The 16,414-nt window shown below is 72.1% G+C and overlaps 1 protein-coding gene across 1 annotated transcript; it reads left to right on the top strand.

Moving 5' to 3' along the window:
• The first annotated feature begins 8,728 nt into the window (after positions 1 to 8,728).
• Positions 8,729 to 15,749, top strand: TLX2 (T cell leukemia homeobox 2). The gene is made up of 3 exons (XM_075918332.2): positions 8,729 to 9,310; positions 13,150 to 13,387; positions 15,005 to 15,749. The coding sequence occupies exons 1-3, from the start codon at positions 8,896 to 8,898 to the stop codon at positions 15,219 to 15,221; spliced, it is 870 nt and encodes a 289-aa protein (XP_075774447.1). The 5' UTR covers positions 8,729 to 8,895; the 3' UTR covers positions 15,222 to 15,749.
• Positions 15,750 to 16,414: the final 665 nt, after the last annotated feature.

Below are 16,414 nucleotides of genomic sequence, written 5' to 3'. Positions count from 1 at the left end.
GGGCTGGATGGCCCTTCGGTCTGACCCCTCCGGGGCACCCGGCGCTGGCCCTGTGGGCAGACAGGACACTGGGCTGGATGGCCCTTCGGTCTGACCCCTGGGGGCACCCGGCACTGGCCCTGTGGGCAGACAGGACACTGGGCTGGATGGCCCTTCGGTCTGACCCCTTGGGGCACCCGGCACTGGCCCTGTGGGCAGACAGGACACTGGCTGGATGGCCCTTCGGTCTGACCCCTCCGGGGCACCCGGCGCTGGCCCTGTGGGCAGACAGGACACTGGGCTGGATGGCCCTTCGGTCTGACCCCTCCGGGGCACCCGGCGCTGGCCCTGTGGGCAGACAGGACACTGGGCTGGATGGCCCTTCGGTCTGACCCCTCGGGGCACCCGGCGCTGGCCCTGTGGGCAGACAGGACACTGGCTGGATGGTCCTTCGGTCTGACCCCTCGGGGCACCCGGCGCTGGCCCTGTGGGCAGACAGGACACTGGGCTGGATGGCCCTTCGGTCTGACCCCTCCGGGGCACCCGGCACTGGCCCTGTGGGCAGACAGGACACTGGGCTGGATGGCCCTTCGGTCTGACCCCTCCGGGGCACCCGGCACTGGCCCTGTGGGCAGACAGGACACTGGGCTGGATGGCCCTTCGGTCTGACCCCTCGGGGCACCCGGCGCTGGCCCTGTGGGCAGACAGGACACTGGCTGGATGGCCCTTCGGTCTGACCCCTCGGGGGCACCCGGCGCTGGCCCTGTGGGCAGACAGGACACTGGGCTGGATGGCCCTTCGGTCTGACCCCTCGGGGCACCCGGCGCTGGCCCTGTGGGCAGACAGGACACTGGGCTGGATGGCCCTTCGGTCTGACCCCTCGGGGCACCCGGCGCTGGCCCTGTGGGCAGACAGGACACTGGGCTGGATGGCCCTTCGGTCTGACCCCTCCGGGGCACCCGGCACTGGCCCTGTGGGCAGACAGGACACTGGGCTGGATGGCCCTTCGGTCTGACCCCTCGGGGCACCCGGCGCTGGCCCTGTGGGCAGACAGGACACTGGCTGGATGGCCCTTCGGTCTGACCCCTCCGGGGCACCCGGCGCTGGCCCTGTGGGCAGACAGGACACTGGGCTGGATGGCCCTTCGGTCTGACCCCTCGGGGCACCCGGCGCTGGCCCTGTGGGCAGACAGGACACTGGGCTGGATGGCCCTTCGGTCTGACCCCTCGGGGCACCCGGCGCTGGCCCTGTGGGCAGACAGGACACTGGGCTGGATGGCCCTTCGGTCTGACCCCTCGGGGCACCCGGCGCTGGCCCTGTGGGCAGACAGGACACTGGCTGGATGGCCCTTCGGTCTGACCCCTCGGGGCACCCGGCGCTGGCCCTGTGGGCAGACAGGACACTGGCTGGATGGCCCTTCGGTCTGACCCCTCGGGGCACCCGGCACTGGCCCTGTGGGCAGACAGGACACTGGGCTGGATGGCCCTTCGGTCTGACCCCTCGGGGCACCCGGCGCTGGCCCTGTGGGCAGACAGGACACTGGGCTGGATGGCCCTTCGGTCTGACCCCTCGGGGCACCCGGCGCTGGCCCTGTGGGCAGACAGGACACTGGGCTGGATGGCCCTTCGGTCTGACCCCTCCGGGGCACCCGGCGCTGGCCCTGTGGGCAGACAGGACACTGGGCTGGATGGCCCTTCGGTCTGACCCCTCGGGGCACCCGGCGCTGGCCCTGTGGGCAGACAGGACACTGGCTGGATGGCCCTTCGGTCTGACCCCTCCGGGGCACCCGGCGCTGGCCCTGTGGGCAGACAGGACACTGGGCTGGATGGCCCTTCGGTCTGACCCCTCCGGGGCACCCGGCGCTGGCCCTGTGGGCAGACAGGACACTGGCTGGATGGCCCTTCGGTCTGACCCCTCGGGGCACCCGGCGCTGGCCCTGTGGGCAGACAGGACACTGGGCTGGATGGCCCTTCGGTCTGACCCCTCCGGGGCACCCGGCGCTGGCCCTGTGGGCAGACAGGACACTGGGCTGGATGGCCCTTCGGTCTGACCCCTCGGGGCACCCGGCGCTGGCCCTGTGGGCAGACAGGACACTGGGCTGGATGGCCCTTCGGTCTGACCCCTCCGGGGCACCCGGCGCTGGCCCTGTGGGCAGACAGGACACTGGGCTGGATGGCCCTTCGGTCTGACCCCTCGGGGCACCCGGCGCTGGCCCTGTGGGCAGACAGGACACTGGCTGGATGGCCCTTCGGTCTGACCCCTCGGGGCACCCGGCGCTGGCCCTGTGGGCAGACAGGACACTGGGCTGGATGGCCCTTCGGTCTGACCCCTCCGGGGCACCCGGCGCTGGCCCTGTGGGCAGACAGGACACTGGGCTGGATGGCCCTTCGGTCTGACCCCTCGGGGCACCCGGCGCTGGCCCTGTGGGCAGACAGGACACTGGGCTGGATGGCCCTTCGGTCTGACCCCTCGGGGCACCCGGCGCTGGCCCTGTGGGCAGACAGGACACTGGCTGGATGGCCCTTCGGTCTGACCCCTCCGGGGCACCCGGCGCTGGCCCTGTGGGCAGACAGGACACTGGGCTGGATGGCCCTTCGGTCTGACCCCTCCGGGGCACCCGGCGCTGGCCCTGTGGGCAGACAGGACACTGGCTGGATGGCCCTTCGGTCTGACCCCTCGGGGCACCCGGCGCTGGCCCTGTGGGCAGACAGGACACTGGGCTGGATGGCCCTTCGGTCTGACCCCTCGGGGCACCCGGCGCTGGCCCTGTGGGCAGACAGGACACTGGGCTGGATGGCCCTTCGGTCTGACCCCTCGGGGCACCCGGCGCTGGCCCTGTGGGCAGACAGGACACTGGGCTGGATGGCCCTTCGGTCTGACCCCTCCGGGGCACCCGGCGCTGGCCCTGTGGGCAGACAGGACACTGGGCTGGATGGCCCTTCGGTCTGACCCCTCGGGGCACCCGGCGCTGGCCCTGTGGGCAGACAGGACACTGGGCTGGATGGCCCTTCGGTCTGACCCCTCGGGGCACCCGGCGCTGGCCCTGTGGGCAGACAGGACACTGGGCTGGATGGCCCTTCGGTCTGACCCCTCGGGGCACCCGGCGCTGGCCCTGTGGGCAGACAGGACACTGGGCTGGATGGCCCTTCGGTCTGACCCCTCGGGGCACCCGGCGCTGGCCCTGTGGGCAGACAGGACACTGGGCTGGATGGCCCTTCGGTCTGACCCCTCGGGGCACCCGGCGCTGGCCCTGTGGGCAGACAGGACACTGGGCTGGATGGCCCTTCGGTCTGACCCCTCGGGGCACCCGGCGCTGGCCCTGTGGGCAGACAGGACACTGGGCTGGATGGCCCTTCGGTCTGACCCCTCGGGGCACCCGGCGCTGGCCCTGTGGGCAGACAGGACACTGGCTGGATGGCCCTTCGGTCTGACCCCTCGGGGCACCCGGCGCTGGCCCTGTGGGCAGACAGGACACTGGGCTGGATGGCCCTTCGGTCTGACCCCTCCGGGGCACCCGGCGCTGGCCCTGTGGGCAGACAGGACACTGGGCTGGATGGCCCTTCGGTCTGACCCCTCCGGGGCACCCGGCGCTGGCCCTGTGGGCAGACAGGACACTGGGCTGGATGGCCCTTCGGTCTGACCCCTCGGGGCACCCGGCGCTGGCCCTGTGGGCAGACAGGACACTGGCTGGATGGCCCTTCGGTCTGACCCCTCGGGGCACCCGGCGCTGGCCCTGTGGGCAGACAGGACACTGGGCTGGATGGCCCTTCGGTCTGACCCCTCCGGGGCACCCGGCGCTGGCCCTGTGGGCAGACAGGACACTGGGCTGGATGGCCCTTCGGTCTGACCCCTCGGGGCACCCGGCGCTGGCCCTGTGGGCAGACAGGACACTGGGCTGGATGGCCCTTCGGTCTGACCCCTCGGGGCACCCGGCGCTGGCCCTGTGGGCAGACAGGACACTGGGCTGGATGGCCCTTCGGTCTGACCCCTCGGGGCACCCGGCGCTGGCCCTGTGGGCAGACAGGACACTGGGCTGGATGGCCCTTCGGTCTGACCCCTCCGGGGCACCCGGCGCTGGCCCTGTGGGCAGACAGGACACTGGGCTGGATGGCCCTTCGGTCTGACCCCTCCGGGGCACCCGGCGCTGGCCCTGTGGGCAGACAGGACACTGGGCTGGATGGCCCTTCGGTCTGACCCCTCGGGGCACCCGGCACTGGCCCTGTGGGCAGACAGGACACTGGGCTGGATGGCCCTTCGGTCTGACCCCTCCGGGGCACCCGGCGCTGGCCCTGTGGGCAGACAGGACACTGGCTGGATGGCCCTTCGGTCTGACCCCTCGGGGCACCCGGCGCTGGCCCTGTGGGCAGACAGGACACTGGGCTGGATGGCCCTTCGGTCTGACCCCTCCGGGGCACCCGGCGCTGGCCCTGTGGGCAGACAGGACACTGGGCTGGATGGCCCTTCGGTCTGACCCCTCGGGGCACCCGGCGCTGGCCCTGTGGGCAGACAGGACACTGGGCTGGATGGCCCTTCGGTCTGACCCCTCGGGGCACCCGGCGCTGGCCCTGTGGGCAGACAGGACACTGGCTGGATGGCCCTTCGGTCTGACCCCTCCGGGGCACCCGGCGCTGGCCCTGTGGGCAGACAGGACACTGGGCTGGATGGCCCTTCGGTCTGACCCCTCCGGGCACCCGGCGCTGGCCCTGTGGGCAGACAGGACACTGGGCTGGATGGCCCTTCGGTCTGACCCCTCGGGGCACCCGGCGCTGGCCCTGTGGGCAGACAGGACACTGGGCTGGATGGCCCTTCGGTCTGACCCCTCGGGGCACCCGGCGCTGGCCCTGTGGGCAGACAGGACACTGGGCTGGATGGCCCTTCGGTCTGACCCCTCGGGGCACCCGGCGCTGGCCCTGTGGGCAGACAGGACACTGGGCTGGATGGCCCTTCGGTCTGACCCCTCCGGGGCACCCGGCGCTGGCCCTGTGGGCAGACAGGACACTGGCTGGATGGCCCTTCGGTCTGACCCCTCGGGGCACCCGGCGCTGGCCCTGTGGGCAGACAGGACACTGGGCTGGATGGCCCTTCGGTCTGACCCCTCCGGGGCACCCGGCGCTGGCTCTGTGGGCAGACAGGACACTGGCTGGATGGCCCTTCGGTCTGACCCCTCGGGGCACCCGGCGCTGGCCCTGTGGGCAGACAGGACACTGGGCTGGATGGCCCTTCGGTCTGACCCCTTGGGGCACCCGGCGCTGGCCCTGTGGGCAGACAGGACACTGGGCTGGATGGCCCTTCGGTCTGACCCCTCGGGGCACCCGGCGCTGGCCCTGTGGGCAGACAGGACACTGGGCTGGATGGCCCTTCGGTCTGACCCCTCCGGGGCACCCGGCGCTGGCCCTGTGGGCAGACAGGACACTGGCTGGATGGCCCTTCGGTCTGACCCCTCGGGGCACCCGGCGCTGGCCCTGTGGGCAGACAGGACACTGGGCTGAATGGCCCTTCGGTCTGACCCCTCGGGGCACCCGGCGCTGGCCCTGTGGGCAGACAGGACACTGGGCTGGATGGCCCTTCGGTCTGACCCCTCGGGGCACCCGGCGCTGGCCCTGTGGGCAGACAGGACACTGGGCTGGATGGCCCTTCGGTCTGACCCCTCGGGGCACCCGGCGCTGGCCCTGTGGGCAGACAGGACACTGGCTGGATGGCCCTTCGGTCTGACCCCTCGGGGCACCCGGCGCTGGCCCTGTGGGCAGACAGGACACTGGGCTGGATGGCCCTTCGGTCTGACCCCTCCGGGGCACCCGGCGCTGGCCCTGTGGGCAGACAGGACACTGGCTGGATGGCCCTTCGGTCTGACCCCTCGGGGCACCCGGCGCTGGCCCTGTGGGCAGACAGGACACTGGGCTGGATGGCCCTTCGGTCTGACCCCTCGGGGCACCCGGCGCTGGCCCTGTGGGCAGACAGGACACTGGGCTGGATGGCCCTTCGGTCTGACCCCTCGGGGCACCCGGCGCTGGCCCTGTGGGCAGACAGGACACTGGGCTGGATGGCCCTTCGGTCTGACCCCTCGGGGCACCCGGCACTGGCCCTGTGGGCAGACAGGACACTGGGCTGGATGGCCCTTCGGTCTGACCCCTCGGGGCACCCGGCGCTGGCCCTGTGGGCAGACAGGACACTGGGCTGGATGGCCCTTCGGTCTGACCCCTCCGGGCACCCGGCGCTGGCCCTGTGGGCAGACAGGACACTGGGCTGGATGGCCCTTCGGTCTGACCCCTCCGGGGCACCCGGCGCTGGCCCTGTGGGCAGACAGGACACTGGGCTGGATGGCCCTTCGGTCTGACCCCTCCGGGGCACCCGGCGCTGGCCCTGTGGGCAGACAGGACACTGGGCTGGATGGCCCTTCGGTCTGACCCCTCGGGGCACCCGGCGCTGGCCCTGTGGGCAGACAGGACACTGGGCTGGATGGCCCTTCGGTCTGACCCCTCCGGGGCACCCGGCGCTGGCCCTGTGGGCAGACAGGACACTGGCTGGATGGCCCTTCGGTCTGACCCCTCCGGGGCACCCGGCGCTGGCCCTGTGGGCAGACAGGACACTGGGCTGGATGGCCCTTCGGTCTGACCCCTCGGGGCACCCGGCGCTGGCCCTGTGGGCAGACAGGACACTGGGCTGGATGGCCCTTCGGTCTGACCCCTCGGGGCACCCGGCGCTGGCCCTGTGGGCAGACAGGACACTGGGCTGGATGGCCCTTCGGTCTGACCCCTCGGGGCACCCGGCGCTGGCCCTGTGGGCAGACAGGACACTGGCTGGATGGCCCTTCGGTCTGACCCCTCCGGGCACCCGGCGCTGGCCCTGTGGGCAGACAGGACACTGGGCTGGATGGCCCTTCGGTCTGACCCCTCGGGGCACCCGGCGCTGGCCCTGTGGGCAGACAGGACACTGGGCTGGATGGCCCTTCGGTCTGACCCCTCGGGGCACCCGGCGCTGGCCCTGTGGGCAGACAGGACACTGGGCTGGATGGCCCTTCGGTCTGACCCCTCCGGGCACCCGGCGCTGGCCCTGTGGGCAGACAGGACACTGGGCTGGATGGCCCTTCGGTCTGACCCCTCGGGGCACCCGGCGCTGGCCCTGTGGGCAGACAGGACACTGGGCTGGATGGCCCTTCGGTCTGACCCCTCGGGGCACCCGGCGCTGGCCCTGTGGGCAGACAGGACACTGGGCTGGATGGCCCTTCGGTCTGACCCCTCGGGGCACCCGGCGCTGGCCCTGTGGGCAGACAGGACACTGGGCTGGATGGCCCTTCGGTCTGACCCCTCCGGGGCACCCGGCGCTGGCCCTGTGGGCAGACAGGACACTGGGCTGGATGGCCCTTCGGTCTGACCCCTCCGGGCACCCGGCGCTGGCCCTGTGGGCAGACAGGACACTGGGCTGGATGGCCCTTCGGTCTGACCCCTCCGGGGCACCCGGCGCTGGCCCTGTGGGCAGACAGGACACTGGGCTGGATGGCCCTTCGGTCTGACCCCTCGGGGCACCCGGCGCTGGCCCTGTGGGCAGACAGGACACTGGCTGGATGGCCCTTCGGTCTGACCCCTCGGGGCACCCGGCGCTGGCCCTGTGGGCAGACAGGACACTGGGCTGGATGGCCCTTCGGTCTGACCCCTTGGGGCACCCGGCGCTGGCCCTGTGGGCAGACAGGACACTGGGCTGGATGGCCCTTCGGTCTGACCCCTCGGGGCACCCGGCGCTGGCCCTGTGGGCAGACAGGACACTGGGCTGGATGGCCCTTCGGTCTGACCCCTCCGGGGCACCCGGCGCTGGCTCTGTGGGCAGACAGGACACTGGCTGGATGGCCCTTCGGTCTGACCCCTCGGGGCACCCGGCGCTGGCCCTGTGGGCAGACAGGACACTGGGCTGGATGGCCCTTCGGTCTGACCCCTCGGGGCACCCGGCGCTGGCCCTGTGGGCAGACAGGACACTGGGCTGGATGGCCCTTCGGTCTGACCCCTTGGGGCACCCGGCGCTGGCCCTGTGGGCAGACAGGACACTGGGCTGGATGGCCCTTCGGTCTGACCCCTCGGGGCACCCGGCGCTGGCCCTGTGGGCAGACAGGACACTGGGCTGGATGGCCCTTCGGTCTGACCCCTCCGGGGCACCCGGCGCTGGCCCTGTGGGCAGACAGGACACTGGGCTGGATGGCCCTTCGGTCTGACCCCTCGGGGCACCCGGCGCTGGCCCTGTGGGCAGACAGGACACTGGGCTGGATGGCCCTTCGGTCTGACCCCTCGGGGCACCCGGCGCTGGCCCTGTGGGCAGACAGGACACTGGGCTGGATGGCCCTTCGGTCTGACCCCTCGGGGCACCCGGCGCTGGCCCTGTGGGCAGACAGGACACTGGCTGGATGGCCCTTCGGTCTGACCCCTCGGGGCACCCGGCGCTGGCCCTGTGGGCAGACAGGACACTGGCTGGATGGCCCTTCGGTCTGACCCCTCGGGGCACCCGGCGCTGGCCCTGTGGGCAGACAGGACACTGGCTGGATGGCCCTTCGGTCTGACCCCGCAGGCCGCTCTTAGTTTCTTATGCTCCTGCGGGCTCGGCCAGTGCTTGGACCCCGCCCCCCCCCCCCATTCGTTTGGCACAGAAAAAAGGGGCGAGTCCCCGCCGCGCTCTCGGCCACGCCCCCTTTGGGTGGGGCCCGTCAATCACTGCCGGGCCCGCCAATCAGCGAGCAGGCGCGCGGGCTTTTGGCCCCTGCCGATGGAGCGGGGCAGAAGAGCGCGCGCTGCCCCGGGGGCCCAGGCGCTCTCCGGCTCCCTGCAGCCGCGCGCGGAGCCCAGCGCCCTAGTGGCGCGCGCCCCGGCGCATGGGGCCGGTCCCAGCGCGGGGCTGGCGGGGGCGGAGGAGCCGCGGGGAGCCGCCACCTTCCCCATGGAGCCCTCGGGGCTGGAGCAGGCGGGCCCGGGCCAGCCCCACCCGCCCCACGAGCCCATCAGCTTCGGCATCGACCAGATCCTGAGCGGCCCGGAGCCGGGCGGCTGCCTGGGGCCGGCCCGGCCGGCGGGGGAGCCGGACTACGCGCTCTGCGGCGCTGGCTGCAGCGGCGCCTACAGCCCCACCTGCCCGCTGGGCTCCTACGGTCTCGGCCGGAGCATGAGCCTGGCCACGGCGGCCGCGCCCGGGGGCCCAGCGGGAGGGGTGATCCGGGTGCCAGCGCACAGACCCCTGCCCCCCGCACCGGGCGCGCCCGCCGCTCCCCACCCGCCGGGGGTCCCCGGCCTCGCCAGCCTCACTTTCCCCTGGATGGAGAGCGGCAGCCGGCGCCTGGCCAAGGACCGGCTTTCAGGTGAGCCCCTGCCGCTGGCGGAGCCCGCTCCCCGGCCGGTCGCGGGGTGAAACGGGACCCGATCCGGCCGTGTGCCGAGCGCTCCTCGAGGGCCGGGTCGCGCTCCCCGAGTCCCGTAGCTGGAGGCGGCCGCGCGGCAGGAAGCCGGGCGGGACGGTGCCTCCCGCGCGGAGAGTCTGGCTCAGCCCAAGGCAGCGCTCCAGTTCTTGGCCGTGACACGGCGGATGCTGCGGGCGCTGGACTGGGCGATCCTGGCCGCTGGCTGCAGAGACCGGACCCTGCGCCGACTCGCGGCGGACGCGCCGGCAGGTGCCCGCGGGCAGAGCAAGCACCCTGGACGCCCCGCCAGCTCCTGGCGGCCCGACGGCGCCCGCGGGCTTCGGCTGCGCCGGCACCCGGGTGTCCCTGGCCCGCCCATGTCGGCTGGGACTGTGCCAGGGCGCGGCGGGTCCGAACTCGGCAGCTCCGCTTGCCTGGCCCGGCTCTCCCGGCTGCGGCTCCGCGCAGCGCCGGAGCAACCCCGGTCCGGCTCAGGGTGAGATGACGCGGGACCGGCTCCCGTGACTGGTTCCTGCGCCCCGGGCCCGGCCTGCTGGGCAGGGAGAGGAGCTGGGTGCAGCACGGCCCCGATCCCGGCCCCGTGATCCCCGGAGCGGCAGGAAAGAGGCGGCCTCAGCAACCCGGAGCGCCGCTGCCTAGCGGTGCCTGCCCGCTGGTGTGGAGGAGGGGGGGAGCCTGGGCCCGATCCCTGCCCGCCCCGAGGCCGCGGGAAAGGCTCCCGGCTCGGCGCAGCGAGGCGGGTGGGACCAGCCCGGATGCGGGGCCAGCGCGTGATCGGGGCACCGGGCTCCTAGCCCCCGCAGCCAGGGCCCGCGCCCCCTTCTGCCAGTCCCCGCCCCGCGGCCGCCTTGGAACAAGAGCCGTGGCCGGGGAAGGGCTGGACCGGCCAAGCTGGCTTGGGCCGGCGGGGGGATCCGGCAGCACCTGCCCGGCTTCCCTCCTGTTCCGCACCTGCCTTGCGCGCAGGGGGAGAGCTGGGGCGCCCCTCGGGGCTCCCGCAGAGGCTGCTCTGGGGTTGTATGACGGCAGCGGCCTGGGCTGGGGGGGACCGGGCTGAGACCCGCCGGGACGCCTGGGCTCTGGGGCTGGCTTTGCCCGGCCGTTCCGCCTGTCCCTGCCCCGAGCACCGGGCCGGGGCCTCTGGTCGCCAGAGGGGCGCAGAGCAGCAGGGTCCGTGGCGGCCTCTGCGCTTGAGGCACCCGGGCCCAGCACTAGCTGGGGGCGGGGGCTCCGCGGTGCCCGCCCCCAGTTCAGCTCCGGTTTCCGCGCGGCCGCTGGCCGAGAGCAAGGTTGGGGCGCGGGGGGGTCCCCGCTGCTCCCCGATCCGTGGCAGGGTCCGTGCGCCGCTGCCCGGCACTCGCGGCGCGGGCAGGCCGGGGTGTGTGGTGGGGTGGGGGAGCCGGGGCTGCGGGCTGCGCCCCTGGACAGCGGGGCTCTCTGGGCTCCGCAGAGCTCCCGGGGTGCCCGTGGGCCGGGCCGCTCTCGGCTGCAGCCTCGCTCAGGGACCCGGGCGCTGCCCACCCGCTCCCGCCTGCTCCGGGAGTCCTGTGTCCTGGGGCGCGAGGGCCCTGGCCCGGGGTGGGGGGCGTGTCCCAAAGCCAGTGGGCGTGGCCTAGAGTCCAGGCTCCCCAGCCCTGCCGCGAGCGGGGCACTAGTTGTACCCAAGGCCCCGCCCACTTCTCAAAGCCCCTCCCCCAGCCTCGCGGGAGGGACAGCTGGGCCCTGGGAACCCAGGCTGGGGGATGCGGTCGGGGGGCCCGGAGCCGCGTGTGGGATGCCTGGGGCCGGGCCAGCCCTGCCTAGCCTGGGAGTCCGCCCGCGGCAGGGTGCTTCGTACAGAGCTGCCCCCTGTGCTGCTGGGGGGCGGGAGAGGTTGGTCACTGCGCATGCTCAGTAGCTGTGCTGAAGCCCCTGCCCTGCGCCCTGCCCACACTTCCTGCTTTTCACGGGGCTAGCGGAGGAGGGGCGTGTCCTGGCCTGGGGGGTGGAGCCATTTCGGAGTGGAAGGGGGGCTAGCTCGGGTCAGGCTGGAAGGGCACGATGAGCAGGGATCCGCCTGGCCTCGCCCGCCCGCCGGGTCCCCTCTCGCCAGGCGCCCCTGCCCAGAGGGCCCTTACGAGGTGCTGAGTGACACGAGCTCCATGCGACCGTGTGAAACGCCCGTGGAAAGCAAAGGGCAGCGCCGTGCGCAGGACGCCGAGTCGCGCTTCCGCCCTGCTCCGTGCTGATGAGGCCTCAGCTGGAGCTCTGGGGGAGAAGCCTGACCCACGCCGACAGTCCCTGAGGCTATGGCCGAGCTGGGCACAATCCGACCCGCGGACCACGCAGCTGCCGCAGGCTTAAAGCCCGGTTGGGAGGCTTCCTGTGACTTCCCTGCTCCCAGCCCAATCCTCAGCTCCTATTGGCCAGAAACAACCAGCCAATAGGAGCTCAGAGTTTGACCTGGGGGATGGGGGCAATGCAAGCCTCTTCCCCCACCTGGAGCTGAGCCATGTGGGGGGGTCCCAGCCTGCGTGACCTGGGGCTGCAGCAGGCAAGGAGTCCAGCCTGCCTTGGGGGGCTGGCCAGGAGAGAGTTAGGTTAGTGCCTCCCAGCCAGAGCCAGCCCTGCCCCTTCTGCACCCCGACTCCCTCCTCCAGGTCACCATCCAAACCCTCTGCACCCCCCCCCCGGCCCAGATCACAACTCTATCGCAGGCCCTGTACCCCCTCCTGTACTTCTCCCCAGGCCAGAACCCTCTCCTGCACCCCAACACCCTCCCAGACCCTGCACCCCAATCCCCTGACCCAGGTCACAACCCAAACCCTCTGCAGTCTGCACCCCCCTCTCCCAGGCCAACCCCCTCCTTCACCCAAACACCCTCTAAGACCCCACACCCCTCTGGCACCCCAGTCCCTTACTCCGTGCACCCTTCTGCACCCAACCCCCATCCTAGACCCTGCACCCCCTCCACAGGAAAGTGCAGCCCTTGACCACTTTCCAAAACCTTGGAGTGCCCCCTCCCCCGTCTATAGGAACTTGCTGGGTCTGGTGTCAGGCTGTGTCTACACTCGCGGCTTCTTGCACAAGTAATATGCAAATGAGGCTGTGTGGAATATTGCCGAGCCTCATTTGCATACCTAATGAGCCACCATTTCTTTTCAGAAGAGGCTCTTGCACAAAACCCCCCTTGCACAACGCCGTTACGCCTAGTACTTTTCAGGAAGAACGGCGTTGTGCAAGGGGGGTTTTCTTGCGCACGAAGGGGCAGTGTAGACGCTCCTTCTTGTGCAAGAGCCTCTTCTGAAAAAAATGGTGGCTCATTAGGTATGCAAATGAGCCTCGGCGATAGTCCGTGCTTAGTCTCATTTGCATATTACTTGTGCAAGAAGCCACGAGTGTAGACACAGCCTCAGTGTTTTACCAGAGCAGTCTCTGCCACTGTGGACATCTCAGGACCTGCTCCCTGCTGTAGGAGTGGGCGACATTCGGTAGCAATGTGCCCGGCCTCCAACTCGGTGACCGCGACAGGGAGCGGTTCGACAGAGCTGTCTGGAACTGCTGCCTGTGGGACTGTGCTACATGAGGTGCAAAGTCTTGCAGGAGCCGTTCCTCACCATCCTGCCCATCAGAAACTGCTGCCGGTAGCACGGTCTTACAAGGTAGCAGCTTGTACGCACCACCCGCCCCCAGCAGCTCCCTCTGCCATCCACGTGCCCTGCAGCTGCCCGTGCGCCCAGGGGCCGGTCTGGTGAGCGGGGTGGCCCGGCCCTTGCCTGACCCCTGCTCTCTGCCTGCAGCCGCCCTGTCCCCGTTCACAGCCACGCGCCGCATCGGGCACCCCTACCAGAACCGCACCCCGCCCAAGCGCAAGAAGCCGCGCACGTCCTTCAGCCGCCTGCAGATCTGCGAGCTGGAGAAGCGCTTCCACCGGCAGAAGTACCTGGCCTCGGCCGAGCGGGCCACCCTGGCCAAGGCCCTCAAGATGACGGATGCCCAGGTGAAGACCTGGTTCCAGAACCGCCGGACCAAGTGGAGGTAAAGCCGCCTGCAGCCCAGCCAGGGCCAGCACATCCCTGCAGCTAGTGAGCGCCCCCTGCTGGGGGAGGTGGGCTGGGTTCTGGGAGTGCCTCACAGCCAGAGGTCCTCCCCTGACCCCACAGTGCCCCCTGTTCGGAGAGGCTGTGCTGCACTGGCAGGATGGGGAGGGGCAGAGTGGTGGGAGAGAGGGACCGGCCAGGGCAGGGTGGGGATGGAGGGAGCAGGAGGTGCTGGGTGGTGAGGAAGGGACCAGGGCAGAGCAGGGTTGGGAGGTGGCAGGGGAGGGACTGGTCCAGGGTGGGAGCAGGGATGCAGGCACCAGGGTGGGGGGAGGAACTGGCCCAGGATGGAATTGGGGGGGAGGGGACACAGGCAGCAGGACAGCGGGAGAGGGGACAGGCCAGAGTGGGAGCGGTGGGAGGGGGCGGCACAGGCTGCCGGGAAGGGGGGGGGATGGGCCCAGGCCGGCAGCGGGGCGCAGGCAGCAGGGTGGGGGGGGGGAAGGACCAGGCCAGAGTGGCAGTGGGTGCGCAGGCAGCGGGGCGGGGGAATGGGTCCAGGGCAGCAACGGAGGGCGCAGACAGCAGGAGGAGGGGAGGGACGGGCCCAGGGCAGCAGCGGGGGGCGCAGGCAGCATAGGTGGGAGGGAGGGACCAGGGCGGCAGTGGGGCGCAGACCGTGGGGGGGGGGAAGGAGGGACGGGACCAGGGCGGCAGTGGGGCGCAGGCAGCGAGGAGGGGAGGAGAAGGGACGGGCCCAGGGCGGTAGCGGGGGAAGGGGGGAAGGGGGAGGGGCCGGGCCCAGAGCGGCAGCGGGGGCACAGGCAGCGGGGGGGGGGAGGAGACGGGCCCAGGGCAGCAGCGGGGGGTGCAGGCAGTAGGGGGGGGGAGGAGGGACGGGGCCAGGGTGGCAGCGGTGGACGCAGGCGGTGGGGGGAGGGATGGGCCCATGGAGGCAGCGGGGGGGAGGGGGAGAGGGACGGGCCCAGGGTGGCAGTGGGGTGCAGGCAGTGGGGGGGGAGGAGGGACGGGCCCAGGGCGGCAGCGGGGCACAGGCAGCGGGGGGGGGGAGGGATGGGCCCAGGGAGGCAGCGGGGGGGCGCAGGCAGCAGGGGGGAGGGGAGGGATGGGCCCAGGGAGGCAGCGGGGCGCAGGCAGCGGGGGCGGGGGAGGGACGGGCCCAGGGCGGCAGCGGGGGTGGGGAGCGGCGGAGGGACGGGCCCAGGGCGGCAGCGGGGGGCGCAGGCAGGGGGGGCGAAGGGAGGGACGGGCCCAGGGCGGCAGCGGGGGGGGGGAGCGGCGGAGGGACGGGCCCAGGGCGGCAGCGGGGGGGGGGGAGCGGCGGAGGGACGGGCCCAGGGCGGCAGCGGGGGGGGGGGAGCGGCGGAGGGACGGGCCCAGGGTGGCAGCGGGGGGGGGGAGCGGCGGAGGGACGGGCCCAGGGTGGCAGCGGGGGGGGGGGAGCGGCGGAGGGACGGGCCCAGGGCAGTAGCAGGGGGGGGGAGCGGCGGAGGGACGGGCCCAGGGCGGCAGCGGGGGGGGGGGGGAGCGGCGGAGGGACGGGCCCAGGGCGGCAGCGGCGGTGACCGGGCTCTGCCTGTGTCCCCTGTGGCAGGCGGCAGACGGCCGAGGAGCGCGAGGCCGAGAGGCAGCAGGCCAACCGGCTGATGCTGCACCTCCAGCAGGAGGCCTTCCAGAAGAGCCTGAGCCAGCCGTTGCCCCCGGACCCGCTGTGCGCGCACAACTCCTCCCTGTGCGCCCTGCAGAACCTGCAGCCCTGGGCGGAGGACAGGAAGGTGCCGGCCGTCTCGGGCGTGGCCTCTGTGGTGTGAGGTCCTGGGCTGCGCCCTGCTGTGGGGCAGAGACCTGTCGGGGGCTGGGCTGCCGGAGGAAAGAGCCCCCCGGAGACGCCCCCTTGGAGGCAGCGGGAGCCCCAGCCGACTGCCTGCAGCGGCGCTCGGCCCTGCTCTGCCACAAGGGCCGGGGTCTGTCCCGGAGACCTGGTGCCGCCCACCAGGGCCCGCCCCATGGGAGCTGGGCACCCTGTGCCTGGCTGGGGCTCCCGCCACGGCACTGCTTGTCCCCTGCAGGGGCCCCTCCGGCCCGGCCTCGCCCCTGCGCTGGCTGCCTGGTCTCCGCGAGGCGGGGGGTGCAGAGGCAGGCCCCAGGGAGTGAGGCAGGAGGGGCTGTGCCTGGGGCTGCTGGGGGGGAATGCCCCCCTGGGGCTGCAGTCTGTGAGCTGTGGGGCTGGTCTCACCGGGCCTGGGGGCAGAGCCAGGGCCCCGTCTGCCCAACCAGCAGGGGGCTTGGAGCGGAGCCGTGGGGGCAGGCTCCCTTCCCCGGCTGCAGGCACCCCGGAGACGTGCAGGGCTGAGCCTGCAGCAGGACGGGACGGGAAGGTCTCTGGTTCCTGCCGGTGGGAGCCACGTCTGAGCAGTTAGAGCCAGCCCAGTCCTGCTCCCCCTCGGGCACCATCAGCCCTCGCCCTGCCCAGGGGCGGGTGCCTGGACCATCTGATCGACCAGGGCCCCGAGCGTGTCCACTCAGCTCTCCTGGTCAGGCCCCTGCACAGGGTCTGCACCGGCAGCAGGCCACTCCCTCTGGACCTGAGGGGGCGGGGCTTCAAGAAAGGGGGTGGGGCAAGGGAGGCCTCAGCACTTGGACTGGAGCATCTGGTGTTCACAGGGTGTCACAGAGTGTGGGGGAGTCACTGGGCAGCCGGAGGGGACTCTCAGGTGGCAGGTAGAAGAGAAGGTTTATTGGCTCACAGGGACACAACGTAGCCCAGTCTCTGTTACAGGAACAAGGAACAACCAGTGCAGCCCATGCTGGGAATGGGGGGGGTTCAGAGCCAGGGCTGTGGGCCCTTCCCAGCCCCCCCAAGCCAGCTAAGCTCTTGTCATGGCTCAATTCCCCAACCTGGCTCTTCCAGTGTAGCTATGGGGGGTCGGCTGGCAGAATAAACTCTGTAAGAACCTGTCTCTGTAACGCCCAGAGACAAACTTGTCTGGTCTCAGGTTCCCTG

The sequence above is a fragment of the Pelodiscus sinensis genome, chromosome 4 (assembly GCF_052426305.1).
Source record: "Pelodiscus sinensis isolate ZL-2025 chromosome 4, ASM5242630v1, whole genome shotgun sequence".
Taxonomy (NCBI): Eukaryota; Metazoa; Chordata; order Testudines; family Trionychidae; genus Pelodiscus; species Pelodiscus sinensis.
This window is presented reverse-complemented; position numbering and strand designations above follow the sequence as displayed.